This window comes from Fusarium solani (assembly GCF_023522795.1).
Source record: "Fusarium solani strain SB1 chromosome Unknown bctg00000002, whole genome shotgun sequence".
Classification (NCBI taxonomy): Eukaryota; Fungi; Ascomycota; class Sordariomycetes; order Hypocreales; family Nectriaceae; genus Fusarium; species Fusarium solani.
Window position 1 is genome coordinate 915,033 of NW_027072155.1, and position 17,247 is coordinate 932,279.

General features: G+C 49.7%; 7 protein-coding genes across 7 annotated transcripts; 2 read left to right on the plus strand and 5 right to left on the minus strand.

Moving 5' to 3' along the window:
• Positions 1-136: 136 nt before the first annotated feature.
• MRS44_004260 (uncharacterized protein) lies at positions 137-1,098 on the minus strand (the record flags this gene model as incomplete). Its single annotated transcript, XM_065622135.1, has 3 exons — positions 137-648; positions 985-1,045; positions 1,093-1,098. 3 exons carry the CDS (start codon positions 1,096-1,098, stop codon positions 137-139), a joined length of 579 nt encoding a protein of 192 aa, XP_065478207.1.
• A 107-nt stretch (positions 1,099-1,205) lies between these two features.
• Positions 1,206-4,172, plus strand: MRS44_004261 (uncharacterized protein; the record flags this gene model as incomplete). The annotated part of the gene is made up of 12 exons (XM_046277705.2): positions 1,206-1,217; positions 1,303-1,607; positions 1,658-1,705; positions 1,752-1,805; positions 1,857-1,948; positions 2,011-2,403; positions 2,455-2,632; positions 2,699-3,035; positions 3,094-3,157; positions 3,214-3,546; positions 3,596-3,859; positions 3,910-4,172. 12 exons carry the CDS (start codon positions 1,206-1,208, stop codon positions 4,170-4,172), a joined length of 2,343 nt encoding a protein of 780 aa, XP_046125723.2.
• Positions 4,173-4,591: 419 nt separating this feature from the next.
• MRS44_004262 (uncharacterized protein) lies at positions 4,592-6,504 on the minus strand (the record flags this gene model as incomplete). The annotated part of the gene is made up of 10 exons (XM_065622136.1): positions 4,592-4,697; positions 4,746-4,918; positions 4,971-5,079; positions 5,128-5,370; positions 5,418-5,793; positions 5,841-5,986; positions 6,042-6,192; positions 6,238-6,255; positions 6,308-6,357; positions 6,404-6,504. The coding sequence occupies 10 exons, from the start codon at positions 6,502-6,504 to the stop codon at positions 4,592-4,594; spliced, it is 1,473 nt and encodes a 490-aa protein (XP_065478208.1).
• Positions 6,505-7,184: 680 nt separating this feature from the next.
• On the plus strand, positions 7,185-8,565 carry MRS44_004263 (uncharacterized protein; the record flags this gene model as incomplete). The annotated part of the gene is made up of 6 exons (XM_046281671.2): positions 7,185-7,239; positions 7,289-7,390; positions 7,441-7,609; positions 7,662-7,785; positions 7,833-8,260; positions 8,325-8,565. 6 exons carry the CDS (start codon positions 7,185-7,187, stop codon positions 8,563-8,565), a joined length of 1,119 nt encoding a protein of 372 aa, XP_046125725.2.
• An 83-nt stretch (positions 8,566-8,648) lies between these two features.
• Positions 8,649-9,349, minus strand: MRS44_004264 (uncharacterized protein; the record flags this gene model as incomplete). Its single annotated transcript, XM_046277706.2, has 3 exons — positions 8,649-8,685; positions 8,737-9,114; positions 9,159-9,349. The coding sequence occupies 3 exons, from the start codon at positions 9,347-9,349 to the stop codon at positions 8,649-8,651; spliced, it is 606 nt and encodes a 201-aa protein (XP_046125726.2).
• A 1,347-nt stretch (positions 9,350-10,696) lies between these two features.
• On the minus strand, positions 10,697-11,149 carry MRS44_004265 (uncharacterized protein; the record flags this gene model as incomplete). Its single annotated transcript, XM_046281672.2, has 1 exon — positions 10,697-11,149. The coding sequence occupies one exon, from the start codon at positions 11,147-11,149 to the stop codon at positions 10,697-10,699; it is 453 nt and encodes a 150-aa protein (XP_046125727.2).
• A 944-nt stretch (positions 11,150-12,093) lies between these two features.
• MRS44_004266 (uncharacterized protein) lies at positions 12,094-17,017 on the minus strand (the record flags this gene model as incomplete). The annotated part of the gene is made up of 7 exons (XM_046282749.2): positions 12,094-12,450; positions 13,190-14,187; positions 14,240-14,395; positions 14,442-14,489; positions 14,550-14,609; positions 14,663-14,851; positions 14,905-17,017. 7 exons carry the CDS (start codon positions 17,015-17,017, stop codon positions 12,094-12,096), a joined length of 3,921 nt encoding a protein of 1,306 aa, XP_046125729.2.
• Between the last annotated feature and the right edge of the window lie 230 nt (positions 17,018-17,247).

Consider the following 17,247-nt stretch of genomic DNA (forward strand, 5'->3'; position numbering starts at 1 on the left):
GCTAATTAAGAATCGACCTCTGTGGTACTTTTTGGACGGTATCTAGATGCCATTGCTCTCCTCGTTCCTTAATACTTTTGCGTAGCTTATTAAATGCCATATAGATAAGCCGCGTCTATTAATAGTCTATGAGCGCTTAGTAGTTGAGGCTAATTAATGAGTGCCGAGGAAATATAATAGGGAATAGATTTTCGAGGCTCAAATAGATTCTCTGATCTGCAGGCTTCCCCTTGGAAAGGTTCTGGCGAAGAGGTTGGAGCATGGGTACGCAGTTCTCGTCTGGCGGCAGGATGCCAAAATAACCCGAGGACTCTAAGAGCTCCCTGAGCAATCTTAGATCTGTTGTCGAGGCCTGGTAAACCAGGATTATTGTGTTCTGCGTGATCCAGACTTCCTTGAGTTTGGATGCAACCTGGTGCACAGTCATGCGGTCAATGTTTGATAGGCGAGATGGTGAGTAGACGGCCGATGCTTTTGACCGGCTTAGCCATTTCATGAAAGGATACGGCTTGAGCTCATTGTGGTCGATTCCGTTCTGATGCTCGATAGTGGTGTTGATGAGAGTACGCCCAGAAACTCGTTCAATGATGGCAAATTCCCATAACTGTTGCGAGGAAGGCGAGTATTCATCGTCGAGAATGACAAGTTCTGAACCATGGCGTTGTCCCTGCTGGATTTCTTCTATCCGACGAAGCACTTTTCTGTAATTCGACGGAAAGGTCTACGTTTTCCGAGTCGCGGACTTGAATATCTTTATAGCCCGTCGCGGATCAGCAACTCTCCTCGCTTGCTTCGTCATTACCATGGAATGGCTTATGTGCCGAGGCACATCCGTATCGCATCGACTCAGCAAGTCCGCCCAAGCAGGCCGACACTTTGCTATAGTTCTTCCTCAATGGTTGGTTGTTGGGCCAGCAACTTTGCGTGCAGGCAAAAGGATCATGATCCAATAAAGAGCTTTCTAAAACAAATAATATCCCGTACTAACCCATATCCAGGTCTGCCCCGCCGCAAGCTCCACTTCCATTTCCTTCTCCAGCATTCGCTTATCTACGTTAGTTCATCAGATATGCAATATTGCCCAAGGCGTACCGACATTGTGCCGAGAATTCTCAAAAGTTTTCTTTTTGGGAGGCACAACTCCCCCTCCACCGAAGAATCACTTTGAAATCATCAACGCAATTGCCCGGCTGCACCTATCCATCATGACTGCTCTTGTATGTTCCTCCAAACCACCGATTCTCTATTGCGTGCAGCTTTTCCATCGAGACTGACTGACTGGTATTTTTTTTTCCCTTTTAGCGAAGAGCCATCTGTCTTGATGCCGCCGCGCTTGCGACGCGGCAGACCCGAACCTCGATTACCCGCTCGCGATTGTTGGCAGTACCTGCGCTTCGGTTCCGCAACTATGCCTCAGCCAGTCCGAAACGGCAACAGGCCTTCCATTCACAGCTCGAGACCGCCCCCAATTCCTCCGCCCTCCAGTCCTCCCTGGACTCCGCCGCCCGAACCTACCCACAGACACTTACCGAGAAGATTGTGCAACTTCACGCAGATGGCGTGGCCCAAGGAAGAAGAGTCAGAGCTGGAGATTACGTGATACTGCGGTTGGTCTAGTCCTGGTTCGTAGGTCTGGAAATTGAGCTGATGTCGCAAGGCCTCATAAGAGTATGACCCACGACAACTCGTTTCCTGTAATTACCAAGTAAGCACTTGACTCATCGTAATGGCCCATTAACTAAGCTGTGTAGGTTTATGGAAATGGGCGCTACTTCAGTCAACGACAATCGTCAGGTCGTCATGACGTATGTTACCTTGTCCTGACCCAGCCCATATGCCCTGTCTGACTATCCCAGGCTTGATCATGATGTCCAGAACAACTCTGAGCAAAATTTGCGCAAATACCGTCTGATTGAGGAGTTCGCCAACAAGCAAGGCATTGATTTTTGTATGCGCAGCTCCAGGACTCCCCCCTCGACACTCTTTGAAGCATTGAGTTAACTTGGACAGACCCCGCCAAACACGGAATCGGGCACCAAATTATGATTGAAGAAGGCTACGCCTGGCCAGGAACCGTCACTGTTGCTAGCGACAGTCACTCCAACATCTACGGTGGCGTTGGGTGTCTTGGCACAGCCATCGTCCGCTCAGACGCCGCAAGTGTCCTCGCAACCTCGACAATATTCTGGCGAGTCCCGCCAGTTGCCAAAATTACTTTCACGGGTACTCTGCCTCCGGGGGTTACAGGCAAAGACACCATCATTGCCCTATGCGCCTTGCTCAAGTCCGAAGTGCTGAATATGTGTGTCGAGTTCACCGGGTCTGAACAGACTCTTGCAAGCATCCCCATATCCGAACGCTTGACAATCGCCAACATGACAACTGAGATGGGATCTCTATCAGGTCCCAAGCCCTCTTCTACACCTCTGCCAAGTCACTAATTCGTATGGGTAGGACTCTTCCCTGTCGACGAGACGCTCATCTCGTGGTACCGCGCCAGAGCCGCAGCCGCAGCCACGTCTGGCAATTCTACCAAGGATCGTATAAACCAGAAGCGGATTGACGAGCTCCTGGAGAACACCCTTGTGGCTGATCCTGGTGCTAAATACGCAAAAGAATATTTCCTCGATCTGTAAGCAACAGCCACCCTGGCTGTCTCGTTCATAAATGTTACTCCCAACAGACTAACAAATCGCAGATCCACCCTTTCACCCTTCGTTGCTGGTCCCAACTCAGTCAAAGTTGCCAACCCTGTTGAGAAGCTCGTTGCTGAGGATATTGCTATAGACAAGGCATATCTTTTAAGTTGCACCAATGGCAGGAGTACGGATTTCGCAGCTGCTGCTCGTGTCTTCCGCGAGGCCGGTAAAAATGGCAAGCCTGCCAAGGTCCATCCTAGTGTCAAGCTCTATCTCGCACCTGCATCCCTGGCCGAACAGCGGATGTCGGAAGAGGCTGGGGACTGGCAGGTTCTCGCGCAGTGTGGAGCTGAGCTACTTCCGGCCGGATGTGGAGCCTGCATAGGCTTGGGCCGTGTATGTAGCAAATATCCTACGTTCCAAAGCTCCTTTCCAACGCTAATATTTCATACAGGGCTTACTCGAGGAAGGCGAGGTGGGCATATCGGCAAGTAATAGGAATTACAAAGGGCGCATGGGTAACTCCATCATGTCTCCAGCCTTTTTTACGCACGATGCTAACTTGTTGTTCAAGGTAGCCCCAAGGCGCTGTGTTACCTCGCTAGCCCTGAGGTAGTCGCGGCCAGTGCCATTAAGGGTCGGATTGCCAGTCCTGGTTGGTACTTGAAGCCCGAGGGTGTCGAGAAGGTTGTTGTTGGTGAGGGCACCGGCGACTTTGTTGCTGATAAAGCTCGTTCCATTGAAGATGCTTTTGGACAAATCATCGGTGAGATGGAGAACGTGATTAGCGCTGCTGAAGCTGAAGGGGCTGCTGGGGAGTCGGCCAGTCCCCCAGCCACTGAAGGCGAGACCTTGACGGATGTCCTCCCGGGCTTCCCCGAGAAGGTCGAGGGCGAAATCGTTTTCTGTGAGTAGCTGTTGTATACGGTTGAAGGATTATTCGCTAACCGCTGTAGGCGACAATGACAACATCAATACTGATGGTATCTACCCCGGACGCTATACTTACCAGGATGGCATGACAACAGAGCAGATGGCTTTGGTGTGCATGGAGAACTACGATACCGAGTTCCGCAATATCATTAGACCAAATGATGTGCTGGTAGCCGGGTATTCCTTCGGCTCTGGTTCTTCCCGGGAACAGGCTGCCACTTCTATCCTGGCTAACCGGATTCCTCTCGTTGTTGCTGGTAGCTTCAGCAATATCTTCAGCCGCAATAGTGAGTACTCTTGATTCTCTTTCTTTGCTCGTGATGCTAAAGAAAACAAGGCATCAACAATGCTCTTCTTGGTATTGAAATCCCGAAACTGGTCGAGCGGCTTCGTGAGGTGTACGGGGACGATCCGGAAAAGCCTCTGACTCGCCGGACAGGCTGGAAACTTCTTTGGGACGTCCGCCGGTCCCAAGTGACCATTACGGAGCAGGACGGCACCTCCTGGGTAGAAAAGGTTGGTGAGATGCCTCCTAATGTTCAGGAGATCATCGCCAAAGGAGGGATCGTGAAGTGGGTGCAGTCTACATTGCAGGCTTAGAATACAACACTAGTTTTGTGAATAGTTGTGTATAGACTTGCGGGGCTTCGCTGGCCGGCCACTGAATGTCAGTGACAGCTCAGCTGAGAGCAGTAAGAGCTCGGCTCCAGGCAGGGAACTGGGTTTTAGTACGCTTGAGTTCTCTAAAGGGTCCAGCGATGAGCTTCTTGCTTTCAAGGCTGTTCAATTGGAATTTAACTCGTCGCTGGCGTGAGACCAAGCCGCTCAGGCGAGAGGTTCAAAAATAACAAGTTAAATTTGCATGGCTCTCGTCAATCGAGGCTCCAGAACTCATGAAACGCACTAGGATTTCCATCAGAGCTCCAACATGGCATATGCTTCAAATGGCCAAGACTGGGATGGCGTGTGATGCTTCCTATCCTTGCGCATTTCGACACGCTGATTGGCGTCTTCCCCTACTATTTAGAGTCGGATCCCCGTTCCACAGTAATAGACTCTTCCTCAACCAAACTATCCTCGGCTGCACTTTCGTCAATAGCGGGAGTCTCGTCTCGCTTCTTGCTACTGCAGCTCAAGTCAGACATCTGCACCGTATTGCCATGGTTTTCTCACCTTTTCTTGTACAGCACAATAGCGGTAACAAATCCCGACCACAGTAAAAAGAAGAAGACAAGAGTGACAGGCCAGCCCTTGCGCCATCTGGGCGCGCCATAGGGTCCAGCTGTGGGAAACAGCAGGAGAGGAACCCAAATGTAGAAAGAATAACCGAATGTCATCATCGATCCCTTGCCCCTGTTAGCTAGTTACAGTGATAAACGTGGGCGAGTATATGCCTACCATGATGAGGGCTCGCTCCTCAGAGTCATCCTTGACGATGGTGTTGACCGTTGAATACAAAATCGGACTTGCACAGCCCGAGACACCAAACAGGTACCATGCAAAGAATCTATCACATTAGTTAGCTTCACTCTCATTAAAGTCTTCAATAACTCACTTCAGCCCTTTGGGGATGTTCCACACAATCATGCAGATTGTTGCAAACATACAAGAACCCTCAACGATGGTGTATATGATCCACGACGGATAAATAGACGCCAAGGTCGTGCCAAGCCACGAAGCGACGATGGTGATGGCAGAGGTGACAGTTGGCAGCGTGTTTATCTTTCCAACCGAATAGCCTTCTTCCTTGAGCCAGAGATTCATGTACGAAGAAGGATAGGAAGAGATGATCATGCAACTAAAATGGTCAGTCGGCATCATCCCAGTTGAGCACCTGAAACTCACATGTAGCAGAATACAAAAACCCAAATATGCCATCTCTTGATAGTGCGCTTAAACACATCCTTTCCAATCTTTCCAGGACGTCGGATACGGTACCTTTCCAGACGCTGCTTGGCCAATGAAATATCATTCTCAGTCAGGAAGAAAGGCCTCGGGGAGTCGGGAACCCCAGGGAAAATGATGAAGCCCAGAAACGCAACAGGAATGGTAAAGATGCCATCGATGATAAAGAGCCATTTCCATCCAGGCATACCACCAACACCGGATAGGTTGGTATAAGCAGCGGCTTGAAGGTAGCCGCTCACCATTGATCCGAGGGGGTTGCAGACGAACCACGTTCCGGCGCGCTTAAAGAGTTCAGGGCCGCTATACCAGGAGCCTATTTACACTTAGCACTCAGTGGAAGACGAGATAGTGATGGCTTACCCAGGATGAAATGTGTGCCTGCAAATACGGGAGCCTCGAGCATCCCAACAAGGAAACGGGCCGCATAAAGTTGGTGCACGTTAGTAACTCGGCTCTGAGCAAAGGTAACAATTCCCCAGAGAACTTCCAGAGTCGGAAGAAGCCATCTTGCTCTTCCCAAGAGTTAGTATCAGAAACGATTGCCAAGAAGAGTATTCTTACAAAGCTGGCCGAGACATCAACAACATGCCTGGAACCTGAAAAACGACATAAGCCGTATAGTAACAGACATTGAAGTAGTTGAGCTCGTTTCCGTAGAGGCCAAAATCCTCCTTGAGTCCGCTGACGTATGCATTGCTGATGTTGGTTTGGTCTGCTTGCGTTAGATTGGACACTTAATAAGTGAAGTGAGACCGACCTAGAAATTTGACAAAGACTTGGCATTTGTTAGTTCCTGTAAACTTGAGTAGATCAGTCAGATGACTTACAACATAGGCATGCAAAAACCAAAATTGAAACATCGAGCTTGAAGAGTAATCTGGAGCCAGTCAGTCATGTCCGAGATAGTGCTTGGTTGTACATACTTTCGCTCCTCCGAGGGATATTCGGAAGGATACCAGTTAAAGATTTCCTTCAAGAGTCCAAGCAATGATAGCCTCTTCTTTTTGATGTCGGTGGTTGTCATCGTGAACCAAGTGACTGCTCAACGGACGTTTAACCCTTCACTAGAGTGAACATAGGTCGTTCGAACAACCCTTTGTAGATAAGAGCAGGTGGCAGACCCGAGAATAAGAAGCAGTTCTTACATGATTCTCGCGAGCCGAGGCTCCAGAACTAATGAAACGCACTAGGATATCTATCAGAGGTCCGACATCGCAAATACTGAAAGCGGCCAAGACTTGGATGGCGCCGCATCCTCCTCATAAGACGTCATGTCGTCAAACTGTCACGATAGGATTATAAAACGACTTTAATGGAAATAAACGAGGGATCTACAGGGAAGTTACCCCAAACTACATCCTATATCCCACTCGGTCCTGCAGTAGTTGTCGGTTCCCGCATGATGTGCTGGTCGCATGCATTACGTGCTTAGATCTACTACAAACCACCATCAATCGGTATCATTTAACGCGAACATGATATCAAAACACTTAATTTCATTGGTCAAAGCCGGAAATAATTGCCGTTTGTCGTCGGGTCAGGACCGATAACTCCGGGGATCGGGATACTGCTTCCGCACAACGCGGAAGTGGGTATATATGGCGTGCTCGGCCAGGGTTTCTTTATTACCTGCTTGATCGCCTTTGATGTTGTTATCTGATCCCTGTGTTAACCCCGCAAGTAGTAACTACAACACAGTTCAAAATGCCAGGAAGATTGATTGACCGATACGAGCAAGTCCCAGTGACCAAGGAGAACTGTAGGTCTCCCGCAACCAACGTCTTAACGCATCACTAATGAGCGACTAGTGGATTGGGCAGAGTTGGCCACCCTTGACTTGAGCCTCTTCGACCAACCTGGAGGCAAGGAAGAGCTTGTGAAGCAACTCGACCACGCCGTCCGCAACATTGGTGGGTAACAACAACACGACCCTCCAGTGCAACGCCTAATTATATTCCAGGCTTCTTCTACGTCAAAAACTTCAACATCAGCCAGGAAGAAGTCGACCGTCAATTCGCTCTGGGCCGAGAATTCTATGCTCTACCTCTGGAGGAGAAGCTCAAGTATCATAACGAGAGTGACCTGGTCAAGGGAGAGTACAACGGATACAGACCGGCCGGGAACCGAATGTGAGTAGCACTCCTTTTCTTACCTTGCTCCAACTAATCCGGGATTATGCAGTATCGGAAATGGCATCAAGGACAATATTCAGGTGTACAACATCCCCAAGTTCGATGGCTTCCACGAGCGTCACCAGCCACCTGTTCTAGGTACCAACATCAAGGAGATTGAAGCTTTCAGTCGTGTAAGCCAAACCACACTCACACCCATTATTAGCTCTAACATTTTTAGAAATGCCACGACGAAGTCGTAGTCAAACTCCTCCGCCTCTTCGCAATCCTCCTCGAACTTCCCGACGAAGACCAGCTCGTCCGCGCCCACCAATACGACGTCAAGGGCGAAGACCACCTCCGCTACATGCACTACGCCGCCCGAGGCCAAGAGGAGAACCAGAAGCTTGGTGCCCTGTACGTCCCCGGACACACAGACCTTGGCACGTTGACCCTCCTGTTCCGTCAGCCTGTTGCCGCCCTGCAGATCCTCAACTCGGAGAACCAGTGGAAATGGGTCAAGCCGCAGGATGGGACTATCACTATTAATACTTGTGATGCTTTGACGGCTTTGACGGGTGGGCTTATCAAGTCGAGTATTCATCGGGTGCATGCGCCTCCAGCGGACCAGGCACACATTGACCGATTGGGTGTGTTGTACTTTGCCAGGTGAGTCATTCCGTTCTTCCGTCTTCAGCAGACCTCTATTTTGCACGATACTGATGAACCGTAGACCCAACAACAATGTCGTTCTAGACCCCATCGACAACAGCCCTCTTCTCAAGCGACTTGGTTTGACATCCAACGTGTTTACGGAACTGGGCCAGCATCTGACAACAGAGCAATGGGTCAAAGTCCGCCAGACGCAGCAGCAGCGTCCAACGGTCGGTGCCAAGATCACCGATGGAAAGTACGAGCACAGCAAGAAGGATTTGGAGATTCTCCCTGGGCTGCATGCCAAGATTCATAACTAGAACTCAATAACATTGAAAGATCTCATTACATCAAGCCAAACCGTGCCCCCGCTGAAAGGTCTTCGCAGTCCACGTACACCGTCTTAGTAGTTCGGAGACCTCCCAGTCTCATCCGGGGAACTAACCTCTGTTAGATCGTCTCTCTGTCACAGAATCAGAGGTTATACTCACGCCATGTGATGGGTAAATCTTGTCCCGTCCCACCACTGATATTCAACTCCCGGAGCCGCAACATATGCCGGTCGAGCAACCCACTGCGGAAACGGAGGAGAAGGCGGGTTGGGCTCATGGCCCGCGTAGTAGACGCTAGCGGCAGGTGTCTGTTCTACGACTGGAGAATCATAGTACGAGGCGTGGGTAGAAGGCGTACGATCCTCCCACTTGACGTGAGAGAACTCCATGTCGCTGTACCAATACGGAGGCAGCTCGGTATAGGCAAAGCCAGTGCAGTACACATGCCCAGTGATCCCGCTGCACTCGATGGTGATATGAGGGTCGTCGTTAAATCTCTGACCGGACTCATCAACTGTAGTGACGTGAACGCTCGAGCTGTGCATGTCAGAGGAAAGCTACTTGAGAAAGGACCGTCTTACCGAATATGCACAGTAGCAAAAGAACGCTCAAGAGCCGCTTGAACAGAAATGTCTTCGAGTGCTCGCTTTAGCACAGGATTCGCGCCCCCTTCGAAATTCTGTCTCATGTAGCTGTTGTAGGTGACTCGGACTGGGCCTGCCCAGCCATCGAACTCTTCATCGCCGAGATAGTAAGTTCGTGTAGCAGGCATGGTCGTGTATAGTCACGCATTTTCTCCTCTAGTTGAAACGGTACATGCAATCCTATTTATGTACTCGCAATGCTGTCCATGCAAGTGAGATTTGCACTTCTGCCTATTCGCGTGGGCGTTGCTGAGTGGCTCAGCATCATGGCTTTCACCAATCAAGGCGAACAAGATTTCTCTTGCACACTCCCGTTTGCCCGGTTGGTTGCACTTCATTCCGTCTTCTCCTGGGCATCCACCTACCAAAATCCTGGGTATCTTAGGTGGCTGTCACTAACTGAAGGCTGAATGTGCTGGCTGGCATTAGCTCCACCAGACCCCGAACTGCGACCGCCGAGTTACGCCGCTTAAATGCTGAGAGCAGGATGGCTCGACAGGAAGACCATTACGACCATCTTCCCAATGTCACCGTCGATTGGCATCTTCCAGGGCGTCACGTCTGTCGCGTTGTGGGTCCTACCGCAAGGTAAAGCAGGATGATGTCTGTCTCGCGTCCCTGGAACCTGTCGATAGTAGAGGCTCCGCTCCTAGACGTGGTTGTAGACAAGGATTGTTACCTGCTGAGCCAAGCTCACACTGAGAAATCTAATCGCAGTGTCTTTTGCTCTGGTTTCCGATGAGGCCATTATTTCGTGATGTGATTAGGATTCCCACACTGGGCGCCCATCGAGGCGAGTAAGCACTCATAGAAAAGAAAAGATGTTGCCGAATCTCTGCTTGGATGATGGCCATCCACCAACCGAAATGGTCCATCAAAGCTTAGGGTTTGCCTCTAGAATTACAGAAAGCGATGTGACAGCTGGAGCCTTCCGCAGCGACCACAGAACCATCATCGAAGCATTTATAGAGCTTATTTGATATTGACTCTTGCGTTGAAAGGCATTGGGCATGATGGCTTAATTGCGTTGATAGCTGTATCTCTCTTGCTGGGTTGCCTTGATTTGTCTCTCTGTATGTCACAAGGTTAGATAACTTAAGAACGGGGGCAGGACAGACGCTTCGTTTGATATGTAACCCATTGACAACATGTGATATACGTCCAAATCGTTGACGTGAGAAGTGTTTTATTCTCTCCTTTTAAGAATCTCTATGTGATCGATGTAGGAGCAGGGTCAATCTGGATCAAGAACGATGAGCACCCCAGCCTTTCTACATGGCCAGTGCAGTTCATCATTGTCTATCTCAGCAGGCATCTTCTTTCAAATCAACAACATTATCACATTTCATCACGAACACTATGGACAAAACGCCAAACGCCAAGCATGAATTACTTAGTCTGGTAGTCTAATTGCGATCTAGCTATAATAACTCCTACACACCAACAAAGCACATAAACTCCCTTATCCCAATCATCTAGACTTGCTTGCCCAAGAATCTGTCTGCTTCTAGACTGATACTGTGACTCTGGGCCAAGAACGCCCAAAATCTGACGAGCAGGATGACTTCATCCCCTTCGATATTCGACTCGGGCTCCGTCATGTCCTTAAGCATCTGGACGATTGGCTTCTTAGCCTCGACGAGCCTATCGCGGAGGCCCTCGGCGTCCATTGACAGCCACTGGGCTCCAGGGATGGGTTTGTGGATTCGCTCGTTGATCTTGAAGATGCGGTCATCAATTTCCTTGACCGTTCCCATCACAGTATGAATGATGGAATCCCTGCCTTGCTGCATCATCTCCTCTATTACCTTCTCGTCAGGCGACACGGGCCGATCAGCCTGGTCAGCCTTCTCCAGCGGCTGGGTGACGTTGCCAATGACCTGGCCATCGTCAGTCTCCTTGTGAGCGGTCGTCTGGTGATTTTCCATCTTGGAGACTATGAAGAATCAAGGGTGTTAGAAGATCAAGTAAGTGAAGTCCCGGGATCAAGTAGATGCTTCTTATCAAGGGCGGTTTTGAGAAGAGTGAGGTTGAAAATGTCAAGGAGCAAATGAGCTATTTATCTATAAGCTGGGCATTTTCAAAAGTAAAAAGGGACTTGAATCTTGCAATTTAACTCTTTGTTTTTGATATCAATGACGTCTCCAAGAAGACTTGTTTGATGTTTTTGGTAATTATTATCAGAACTCGACTGTTCTGTGTGAGAACGATGGTGTCATGGTACCAGAATAGCTCATGCAGAAGATCAATACCATCATTTGATACTCCCTTGAAGCTAGATCTCAATTCAGTTGACCAATGTGGGATGTGTGCTGAGATGAGAGCATGAACAACTGCCCAGGGTCCTTATCAGTACCTAACGTCAAGGCGTCTTTGTCGTGGTCACGGTTTCATACTGTGAAAGTACCAATGCATCGCCATTCCCGCCAGTCCCCACGCCATCTAACTAGCTCAGAACAAAGAAACAGTCCAGAATAACAGGGATATAGCCATGTTATTTATGGCGATGCCCGGCTCTCCATCTCTGGGTGAGACATTCCTACATGAACAACATTGGCAACCACAGGCGTCCCAAAGAAACAACCTGATAGCACGGCCCTATCTAGAGGCGGCATAATGAATCATTCTTGCCTGCCTGTGTTGGCCCATGTTTGCCCCCATTATCTATTTCAATAAATCTATCAAGTTATACACTCCTTTGGTACGCCTCTTCTTTCTAGTCAACGACATTGTCACAATTCACGCTGAGTACCATGATTATAACACCAAACACCAAATATGAATTCACATCTACTTGTATGAATAAATTTCTCCATTGTAACTCCTTATCATATGTCACACCAATAAAGCACCTAAACTCCCCTGTCCCAGCTTAGTGTCCCAAAAACTTGTAAGCCTCCGAAATAAGAGGATCAACCACATTCCAATAACCAAAGAGTTCCAAATACATGCTGTTATCTTCTTCTCGGACTGGTGGTCCATTCCTTCTGATCTGGTCGATTAGCTCGACGACGGGCTTCTTGGCCTCGACGAGCCTATCACAGAGGTCTTTAGCGTCCGTCGATAGCCACTCGGCGCCCCTGATGGGCTTGTGGACTCGGTTGTTGACCTTGACGATCAACTCGTCAAGGCGTGTTACGGTTTCCATCGCGCTCTTGAAGACGTAGTCCTGGTCCAAGTCGTTTGGGACTGACCCCTCAGGGGGCGGCTGACTCGCGTGGCCAATGATCTCGTGATCATCAGTCTCAGTGATAATCTTGGCTTAGTCTTGCGCCATGTTGTAAGTTGCTAAGAGCTGAGGAGTATGAGAAATGGTGAGTCGAGGCTTGTTGGTGACGAGACGTAATGACGATCCGAGCAAGAATTTGAGAATTTATGACATTAGAAGATCTATTTGTAGTTCCGATTCAGACCTCCCCAACAGCAGAATGTAACTCGAATCCTGCGACTCTGCTCATGTTCGATACTTGTTGTCTGTAGTCCTGCTCATGTCCGTACCAACGACTGGGTTGGGATGTCGGAACAACCCGTCCAGGACAGCAAAGTCATCATCCGTAAATCCGTTTAGAATGCTTTGAATCTTGCTCAGATTATCTACATGGAGTGTGCGCCCGAGAAGAAAACATGAACAATTGCTCAAACTGCATGTCGTTACGCCAAGGCACGTCTTTGTCGCATCACGGGTTCATGCTGTGAGAGGACACAAGTGCTGCTCCTTCCCCCGAATTATCTATTGCAGAACAAAGGAACACACAAAAACGGATCTAACTTTCCTGTTGTGTAACTCGCCCTCGTTTGTCAGTGTCACCAAGTTACGCACTCCTTGGTCAACCCGTTTATATGCGACCCCCCTCATTCCCGACAAACTGTCTATGATTCTGCTCATTAAACATATCCTGTCCCGTCTGAGATCCAGACACAAAGCCCTGGGAAGAAGTCTCCCCCATAGGAATTGATGGGACTTGCACCTGTGGCCCCATGACCTGATGAACAGAAACACCCCCGTATCCCTGCTCCGGCTGACTCTGAAAGCTATTCTGAGGAATAGGCGACCCCTGAAAGTTGACGTTCGTATTTCGAGGAACACTCTGGTTGTTCTGCTGGTAACCTTGACTGTTTTGTTGGTACCGCATGAACTGTCCATCAGGCTGCTGGTTCTGCATCATGCGAGGGTCCGTCTGACTTTGTCCCGGTTGCCCGGACATGCCGAAACCCATGTTGCCCATCGGCGCCATCTGTTGTTGCTGCGGCTGCTGATATTGTCGATATGCTTGAGGGGATACGTTCATACCCTGATTTGACTGCATATGGCCTTGGTTCAAAGGCTGAAACGGATCCCCTTGAGAAGCCACCCGATAATGCGAAGCATCGGAAGACATTGTCGTAGCATGTCCATGCCACTCATGAGAACTCATCTCCTCCGCTTTCTGTGCAAACCGGCTGGACTTTGCCTGATACGGCGTATCCTGCCTGGCCCTCAGGCCATAGTCAATTGCCCTGCGATCGCCCTTTGTCCCGCGAATATCACCCAGGTACTCCCCAAAGCTGAGATACGCAGCCTGTACAGTCTTGAAGTGCTTCAACTGTAGACTGACAGGAATGCTTCTGTCAATCTCAGCGTCAAGCTCACCTCCTTGAGCGTCAAACTCTGCCAACGCGAGGGCCGTCTGACACAGGTTGCGGATCTGACGACCGTTCCAGCGACTGTACTTGTGCTGCTTAAAGTGCTGCTTTGCAAAATCTTCGATGGAGGAAGCATCAAAGATGATTTCTCTGCCCTGCTTCTTGAATCGATCTCGGATGAGGTCGAGGTTGAGTTCAAACACCTTGAGTGTCTTTTCCTCGTCCAGTTCTGGGTAGTACAGACTCATGTGTACTCGAGATGCAAAAGCTTCGTCAAAATCGCCGATACGGTTAGTAGTTAGGAATAGAATACCCGTGTAGTACTCCAGAACTCGAAGGAACACTAAGTCATGCCATTAGGGAAGCCACTAATCGAGGGAAGCGTTTCAACTCACCGGCAACCAAACCATTACGCTTAAAGTCCATGCGTTCTCGAGCAGATAGGAAGACATCAGCCTCGTCCAGAAGCAAGATACAACCCCATCGACTGGCCAGGGCAAAGTTTTTCTCGAGCTCCTCCTCGACCTCGCGGGCAGTGGTTCCAAGATCACCTAAGAGGTCAGACCAGTTGCCAAGGCATAGAGGGGCCAACCCTACCGCAAGTGATTTGAAACAGAGGCTTCTTAAACAGTTCAGCGATGCCCTCTACAAGATGTGGTTAGTAACTTTAGCTCAGAGAAGACGTGCCGCAGGGAAGATACGCACCAGCAGTAGTCGTCTTTCCAACTCCAGGTGCTCCATGCAACAACATGATAAGTCCCTTGCCTGAGATGCATCAGCAATCAATACTTTACCGAAATAGCACAGCAATATCTTACCCTTCCCCTTGATCAGATCAGTCTGCTCATCTTTGGTAAACGCCGTCTGTCTCGACCGAAAGTGCTGTATCACAAGAGACTTGACCATCTCTCTGTGACCTGCTGGCAGCTCGAGCCGCTCAAACGCGTTGATCGACACGCTCCTCGCGTCGGCGTTTTCGTATCGGAGAAATGTGAGGTCGAGTTGAGCTGTTGGCTCCCGTCAGCTTAATGCAACTCCATCTCCACAGCTTGTTATTCACCCCATTTTCGACTTCGCAACACAAAGCCAAACACCCGATACGTCATAACCACAAGCTCCTCTTCAGTGAGCCCTTCCACGCCGCCAAGATCCTCCAACGGTCTAGGAGATAGCAACAAAGATGGTGCCCGCAGGGAAGTCTTTGGAATAAGGCTTCTGACATAGTTCTCAGTCAAAGTTGAATCGATATACTCGCCGTCATGCACAGCCTGTCCATCACAACAAGACGCCATACAAGGCTCATCATCCCTATCATCTGGAGCTGTACCAACAGGTCCTATTGTGGGCTCCCACTTCTTTCGTCTCTTCTCGTCAGCCAACGCCTCGTTGAAATCCACAACGACTTGACTATCAATCTCATCTCGGGTGTCCAGCGTAAGACCCATGTAGTACATGGGCTTGAACTTGGCCACGTCGAGAAGCATCTTGCCACGCTTGATAAAGTCCTCTTGGAGATGCTTGTTCTTTGCGTGCCGGAATGGATACACAGGAAGTGACCTGATATCCTTGAGCTCCCCAAACTGCGGAATCTTGAACTTTTTCGAGACAGGTCCAAACTGCTTGCCGTCAAAGTCGATATAGACGCAGTGAAGCATGACAGGATCCTCTCCCTCATCATCATCACCTTCATCTTCGCTATCGCTGTCATTCTTGTTCGTGGGCTTTTTGTACCAGCGCAGCCACGGCTCCTCAACCTTGTGTCGCGGCGTCTGCACGCGTAGAATGACGTAGGCTTGTTTCTCTGTCTGATCGACGACCCTGTCTCCAGGCTTGAAGAGGTGCCAGATGTCGTGAAAGGAAACGTGAGTGTAGTCGGGGCTGTTGATGTGATTGAGCTTTGCCTTGATGTTCTTGTCAAAAAAGTCCATCAAGCACCGGAGGTGAAGAAGCCCAGTGATGGTGTTGTGTTTTTCATCCTTTTCTTCCTCCTCATTCTCGTCCTCTTTGCCCTTCTCCTCCTCTTGCTTCTCTTGAGACTCAGTCTTTTCTGTGTTTTGTGACTCCTCAGCCAAACCATTCGGCTTCTCTAGTTGATCACCGGCTTTCTTTCCCTCAGACTCTTTCCCAGAAGTGGGCTTCGAAGCTTCTTCAGACTCCTTTGCTTCTTTATCACCCTCCTCCTGTTCGTCTGATGCTTCCGGAAGCGGCTCCGTTCCATCATAGCCCTCAAACTGCTTCTCCAGATCCGCAAGATACTCCCTCAGCTTGGTCTCGTGATAAACCAACTGCCGGTATGGCCGCAGAAACACCATGGACTTGTCCTTGGCAACACTCCATTCCTTCTTATCCATGACGCGACAGAAGATGGCCACCAACGGACCAGAGTGAATTTTGATTCTCTCAGGCAGAGACCGTTCGCCAGCCGACTCTTGGTCTTTATCGCTGTCCACAACGCGATGGCCAGAGGACTTTGCCTTGACTGGTCCTCCTGCACGATTCACAGGGAGTTGAAGGATCGTCTGAGGCTCAGGCTCCGAGGACACAACCTCGATCGGAGTCAGAATAGAGCTTTCAAGCTCCCCCTTGCTCGCAATGAACAGTAGCCAATCGACCCGAAGAACCTTGGCCTTTTCTCCCTTGAGAAAAGCCTCAACACTCAATTTCCTCGACGCCTCGGGCTCCTTTTCGGACAAACTCTTTGACTTTGCCAGCAACTCTGCATCTCGTTTCTCCTTCATAATCTTCTTGACCTTCAAGAGAGAATCGTGCGAGTCCCTGGCCCTTTTCATGAACCACATGGCGTCCCAGTAAAAGTCGAGGTGCGCCTCGTGATGGATTGACAGCTCGTTCAGCGTCATTGACTCGATCGCGACGCCCTCCTTCGACACCTCTTGCTCAGGTCGCTCAAGCCTCTCGAATGTTTGGCGGAGATCAACGATGCTATCGATGAGCTTGAGCTTGGCTTCCATGGCGGCGAACCGCTCCTGGAGTTGTCCGGCACCATGGTCCTTATCTCCGCCACTAAGTGACTGCTCTGTGTTTTCTGTGGTGAGGTTGTTTGTGTCCTTTTGCAGATCGGCCTGGCCGTTGGCTTTGTTTGAGGCCAGGTCTGAGGCAGAAACCTCAACATCCTCAGCCGGAGGAGTCATGACTTGAGTTGTAACCGTCTCCATTGCAGTTGCTGTAAACTCTGCAGATGCGAGCCTTGGTCCGATATATGAGCAACAAATGAGGGATATTGCCCTCGTCCGAGAGTCCCCCGCTCCTGCAAGGATCAGCCTCAACGGTCGTTCATGGGCAAATCAACGAGTTATCAGCCCAATCTACGCCGTTTCAGGCCATCAGCTACTGCAAGAACCCTAGTCAATGCAACCAAGTTCTAGGCAACGACGGAGCCCCAGTT